At 62.1% G+C, this 5,800-nt stretch overlaps 1 protein-coding gene across 1 annotated transcript; it reads left to right on the top strand.

Moving 5' to 3' along the window:
* Positions 1-4,343: 4,343 nt before the first annotated feature.
* Positions 4,344-5,059, top strand: EMIHUDRAFT_219234 (hypothetical protein; the record flags this gene model as incomplete). Its single annotated transcript, XM_005758741.1, has 3 exons — positions 4,344-4,442; positions 4,554-4,673; positions 4,946-5,059. 3 exons carry the CDS (start codon positions 4,344-4,346, stop codon positions 5,057-5,059), a joined length of 333 nt encoding a protein of 110 aa, XP_005758798.1.
* Positions 5,060-5,800: the final 741 nt, after the last annotated feature.

Raw genomic sequence — 5,800 nt, 5'->3', positions numbered from 1 at the left:
GTAGTGCCCCTCTGCGGGTTCTCGGCCTCGTCCCCGATCTGATGCGCCGCTGCAGCAAGGCCGTGCAGGGCGACGCGCCGGCTGAGCGGCGGAGGGAACAGGCCGGCAGATCGAGCGGCGGCGGCGAGCGAGCGAGCGGCACGCGCCTTGGACGAGGCGGTCGGGCGGCGGGGCGCTGCTTACACGGGGGCATGCAACACATGGCGGCCGCGCCCGAGGGGGGGGGGGGGGGGGTTATGGGGGGGGGAGGGGGGGCCCCCGAACCCCACACCTGTGGGGCGAGTTTTCCCCCGCTTTGAGAGCCTATTAAGCGGACCAGAGGGCCAGGCCCCAGGTGAGAGAGGACCCCCACGACGAGGTCCCTGGGCTGGTCGAGGAGGCAGTGGCAGATGGGCGGCGGCGTGTCTGGCGAAGGCGCGGCAGTGGCGGCGGCGAGGCCGAGCGTTTTTGATCTCTCGGTAAGTGGGCGCCCGCCCGCCGCCTCTGAGGGGGTCGGGCCCCCTAGACTGAAAACAAAAACAAAGTGTAGAAACCGTCAAAAACAGCCTGCGAGAGCGGCGCTGCGCGCCGCCTAGAGGACGACGACATCGAGGATGTCATGTTGCGCGATGGCGTCATCCATTTCGTCAAGCCACCTTTTCATCGTGACCGTCGCCACCCTCGCCAACGTCTCGCCTACGTCGCCGCCGTCGCCATCGTCGGCCTCGCTGCCGAGACGGTGCTGCTGCACCTGACTCAACTCTCCCACCCCCCTGGCTCCTATGCCGACGTGTCCCGTGCTCCCCCGTCCGCCGATGTCTCTGCTGCCGCCCGGCGGAGCTCTGCAGCGCGGGCTCTCCTCGCCGCCTTCGCTGCCGCTGCATCGCTGTCGGCTCGTCATGTCTGTCTAGGGTCATTGGGGGCGTGCCATCGCTCGTCTCTCTCTCTCCCGGGGTCAGCTCCAAGCTGCCGTGTCGAGACGTCGCCCCCTCGGCTCCCCCCCCCCCCTCCGCTGAACGGTACTGCACATGCTGCGCGTTCTCGCCTTGTCCCAGGAGCCAGGTGCGTGTGTCTAATCGTAGTGGGGGCCCTGGCCCCCCTCTGTTTTCTGTTTTCTGTTTTTCAACACGCCCGCCCGCCCGCCACCCCGAGGCGGCTCGGCCCCCCACTTACCGAGAGATCAAAAACGCTCGGCCCGAGGCGGGGGCCGGGGCGCGATCGGCGTGGGGAGTATGCGAGAAAAAAGAAAATAGGCGGCGTGAGCGCTGGCTGTCAGGCTGTGCTGTCAGACGTAGGGCCGGTGCTGGCAGGTGCTGTGTCAGGTGGTGCTGTCGGGGTGCTGTCAGGCTCTGACACACACCAGCCACACCAAAGTATGACACTATCAGAAAGAGGAGACCAGCAGGACTCTTCTACACATACTCTAGTCTCTACTCTGCCGGGGTCCCCCACCATCTTTTTCATGGTGGACTTCACCATCTTCTTGTCTGCCGCACTGAGAGAATAGCAGAGAGGCAGGCTGGAGTGCTTCTTCAGGCAAGGTGTACCTGGTAGTTGCTGGTCCAGCGGAAGTACCGGAAGGCCTGCCCATCGTCGTCGCTCGTCAGCTTGTAGTACTTGCACGCTCTGTTCGGGTAGCGCGGGCCGTCTGGGGCGGGGGTAGACCGTCACCCTTCACGACCTCACGGTACCACCGGAGGATAAAGGGTCCCTTGGGGTCGTTGATGAAGACCCCGTTGCTGCGCTGACTCATCAAGGGCTGGCGCAGAGGTACTTCGCGCTCGAGCTGCCAGTGGCGCGGTGCGCGTCTACTGTGCCGTCGGCGACGGCCACCTGCTCGATGTTGCCAATGGCAAAGACCTTGGAGCTGTCCTCCATGGTGAAGAGCACCGCAACTGCGAAGAGAAAGAGAAGACGCTGGGAGAGATGAGGATATGCACGTCTTTTTGTGTGTGTGACAGGCGGGCAAGGGCGTGGTCACGATCATCATCATCCATGTCGAAGTCGAGCTAATTCCTAGATACCCATGACCAAGTGTTTGTTTGTTTTGTGAGTGAGTGAGTTTCGTTGACGAAACCACGACAAGGCCCACTTTGTGGCAAAATTTTCCGACAACCGCAACGCGACCGCCTCTTTCTGGGCCTCCGAGCTCGATCGCAACAATTTTGGCTGGCAAGTTGTCACAGGCACCTGCGTTGGTCGGCCCTTCAAATTCGGGTTCCACGGCAGCAAGGTGTGCTACGCCCTCGCCATTGCAATGGACCACTCCTCCGCAACCTTCAAGATGAACAACTGGACTGTCACAGTGCGCGGCATGCGCTCGGTCTTCCGCGCGGAGGACTATATAGCTGGACCCAAGAATCGGCTCGACATCAGCTTCACAGCGCGCGGCGGAGCTCCGTCCCGCGACAAGCCGCACGGCATCATAGGCCAGTCCTACACCACGATTGGGCGTGTGCGTAATGGAAAGATGGATGTGTACCCATGGGAAGGGAGCGTCACGACCAGCGCAATGGCCGAGGGCGCCATCGAGGGCACGGCACCAGATTATGAGATGGCCAGCGCCCACGCGACTGACTTTGCATCGGCCTCAAAAGCGTCATTGCGCGCAGAGCAGCCCCAAATAATGTGTGTAAGTGTTAGAGTTGTTTGGGTGGGATAGATAAGGATCCGAGGTGAGCGGAATGTTTCAAATCTAAGATTTTAGCTCGAAAAAAAGTTTCACGTCGTAGAAATGATTTTGCGTGCAATGTTTCTTCTGCAGCTCATCAACGATCCCACGGCGCCTGGTTGTGTTGCACGTCCCAGTCGCGGAGTTTTCATGGTTTCCCTCCCTCTCCCCGCGCCCCGCGCGATGCTGCGGCGCGTGTTGGCCTTTGCGCGAGCGTGGCCGGCCGCTTCGCCCCACATCCCATGCGCTGTAGCGCGCTCGTGCCTTTTCTGCTGCGAACGCCCCGCGCGCGAATCGTTCCGAGGCTCGAGCGACTAGAATCTGGCGCCCACCCGGATCGCGGGCAGAGCGACGGCCCAGCGCGCAGCCGCGCATCGCCTCCATGCCTACTGCGCTCCCGCGCCGCCCGAAGCAAGCCCGCACCATGCGCATCCCATTTTACAGCTCTGACGCTCGCCCGCCGTCGTGCGCACGCAGGAAACAAAGATGAAATGGGCAATCCTGCTCATGAGCTTGTTTGGCATGGCCCGGACAGCACCGAATGAGATCGACGGCAAGCCCGCCGTTCTGGAGAAATGCGTAAGCACCATCCCAGGCTTCTTCCAGGGGCAGGGACTCTACAACGCCGCCGTGGCAGAGCTGAGCCGCCACCCTCACGACGACGCTCTCTTCCTGGAGATTGGCGCCTATCTCGGCCAGTCCACGTGCTACATGTCGCATCTCCTCGACAGCTTGTCCGTGAACGTGGCCTTTCACGTCATCGACTTCTGGGGTTCCGCACCAAAAGGGACCATTCCCAAGCACAATTTGCTCAACGGGATGACGCGTGCCGAGGCTTCGCTTGCAGAATGGGCACGCGAGAATCACAGGAAGTCCGTGATGCAATTCGGCAAGGGTGACTTTCAACTCACGTGGGCTCACTTTGTGCAGACCTTCGGCAAGTGGGACAACATCGCGTCCGTCACCAGAGGCTCGTCCAAGGACGTCAGTATCGTTGCCCGTTACAGCGACAAGTCCGTGGACTTTCTCTACTTGGACACGGCCCACGACAACACGACAATCACAGAGCTCGAGCTTTGGTGGCCAAAGGTGAGGCCTGGCGGTCAGATGTGCGGCGATGACTACGACAGGGTACCCGTGAAAACCTCTGTCAAACGCTACTTCTCTTCAGCACAGGTCTCCCTCCCCGTGACGAAGCTGCCGCTCCGTCAGTGGTGTGTGAACAGGCCCATGACTGATCAAAACAACTGAACTCTGCGGTGTGGTGGTGGCGGTTGCGTCGGTCGCGGCTCCGGCCGCGTGGCAAGGGCGCCGCGCACGAAAAGGTGCGCACGTTTCGGCGATCAAGGCAGATGATGCAGAGCCATTACGGGCTTATCGTGCGGGACTTCTGCTGAGATTATGCGGAGATGGCGTGAATCGTGTGCTTCATGTCTAGATGTTGCAGAGCTTGCGTCAAGCGTGTTCGTGCGGGGTTGGGTGGGGTGGGGCGGGTGTCGGAGGAGGAGAATTCGGACGCCGGCTCTTCATGTGGCGAGGACGATGGCTTCTAAGGAAGCCGTCGTCTGCGCTTGTCTGTCGTGTGAGTAGGGTCCTATATAAATGAAAAATAAAAATAAGACAGCTCGACGCCGTCCGCTTCCTCGTCGAGGAGACGCTGGCGAGTGCGGAGTGGCGTCGACCCCGATCCGGCATGTCCGCGATCCGCGCGACCGGCAGTCCGTCTCGCCGTTCCAGCTCGCGGTGTGGCAGTCTGTGCTGGCCAGACGTGGCGCGCTACCTCGTCGTCGACGTGCGCGGCGTCGACCCTCGCCAGCTCAACTCGTTTGCCTGCAGCGCGCAGCACTGGATCGGAACCGTGCCACGGCCGCGCACGCAGCAGCTGTTACTCCTCGCCGACTAGCTGCGGCAGCGCGGGCTCGACTTCCACGCGACGCAGCGGCAGGGCCACACGCCGCTGCACAAGGCTGCGTGGGGCGGCCCTGTCGACCTCTGCCGCTGGCGCAGGGTCGTGTGCGGCGTCGTGCGAATATTTCTTTTTCGCATGTTTGATTTCTGTTTTCAGGCGCAGGGGCGTGTGCGGCGCCGAGATACGACATTTCTTCTTTCTCGGTTTGTGGAGCTCCCACACCTTACCTAGAGAGCACGGCATTCGGGGCCATGATCTCGGTTCCGCCTTGGACTTTTTTTGTAGTGGAGAGAATTAAGGAATCTTTCTGCTCTGGCAGGCAGCTGCATCATTCCCCTTTACTTCAATCAGCTTTGTACACTCAAGTGCTATTACTGTCCGTATAGCTGTCTAGACGCTCCTATTTTGCTGTTTGGACGCTGTCTGGACACTGTCTGGACGCTGTCTGGACGCTGTCTGGACGCTATCTGGACGCTGTCTGGACGTGGAAGATCGTGTGAGGTGTGAATAGACCTGCTGCACAGGTCGCCGGAAGGCAGGCGGCTGGCGCGTCAGCTGCAGGTGCGAGCGCCGCCGCCTCACCGATCGCCCCGCCTTTGCAGGCTGCTTTGCCGGCGCGTCTCCAGGCGGCACCCGCCTGAGCCAATCCGCCTCGGCCGCGATCACAGCCTGCTCGGCCGCCTGGTCCGCGAGGCAAGCGCCCGCCAGACTGCGACGAGGCCAAACCGTGCGCACCAGCGACGCGAATAGGTGCTGCCACAGCTGCTGCTGTTGCGTGGTCGGCGAGAAGCGCCGTGTTTGCGGCGTCTGTCGCGGAGGAGGGAGGGCGGTTCGGCGGCGATGCGAAAGGACGGCGTGGCGGCGCCGCAAGCGCGTTCGGTCGCGCGCGCCCCGAGGCCGCCGTCTTCGGTGCAGCGTTCGTGTCTGACTGAACTGCTGGGCTCGCGCTTTGCCCATTGCGCAGCGGTGGGTCGACGTGGCTACTGCCGGCCCGCGGCTTCTTCATCGGCTGCGGCGCGGGGGGCTCATGGCTGCATCAGCAGCAGCATGGCACCCGACCATTGCGTGCCACGCTTGCTCTGTCCTTTCCGCAGCATCGTTGCGACGTTGGCGTTGCCCACAGTTGCCGCAACAATGATCCACAATTGCTGCCGACCTTCGCGGGCACTTTGCGAACCCTTCTGTTAAGAGGGCCTGTCGCGTTGTGTCCAGTCATAACCTGACTGTCTTCACCTACTACA

This window comes from Emiliania huxleyi, assembly GCF_000372725.1.
Source record: "Emiliania huxleyi CCMP1516 unplaced genomic scaffold EMIHUscaffold_84, whole genome shotgun sequence".
NCBI classification, from domain to species: Eukaryota; Haptophyta; order Isochrysidales; family Noelaerhabdaceae; genus Emiliania; species Emiliania huxleyi.
Note: the sequence above shows the minus strand (reverse complement) of the source record. Positions and strands in the feature narration are given on the sequence as shown.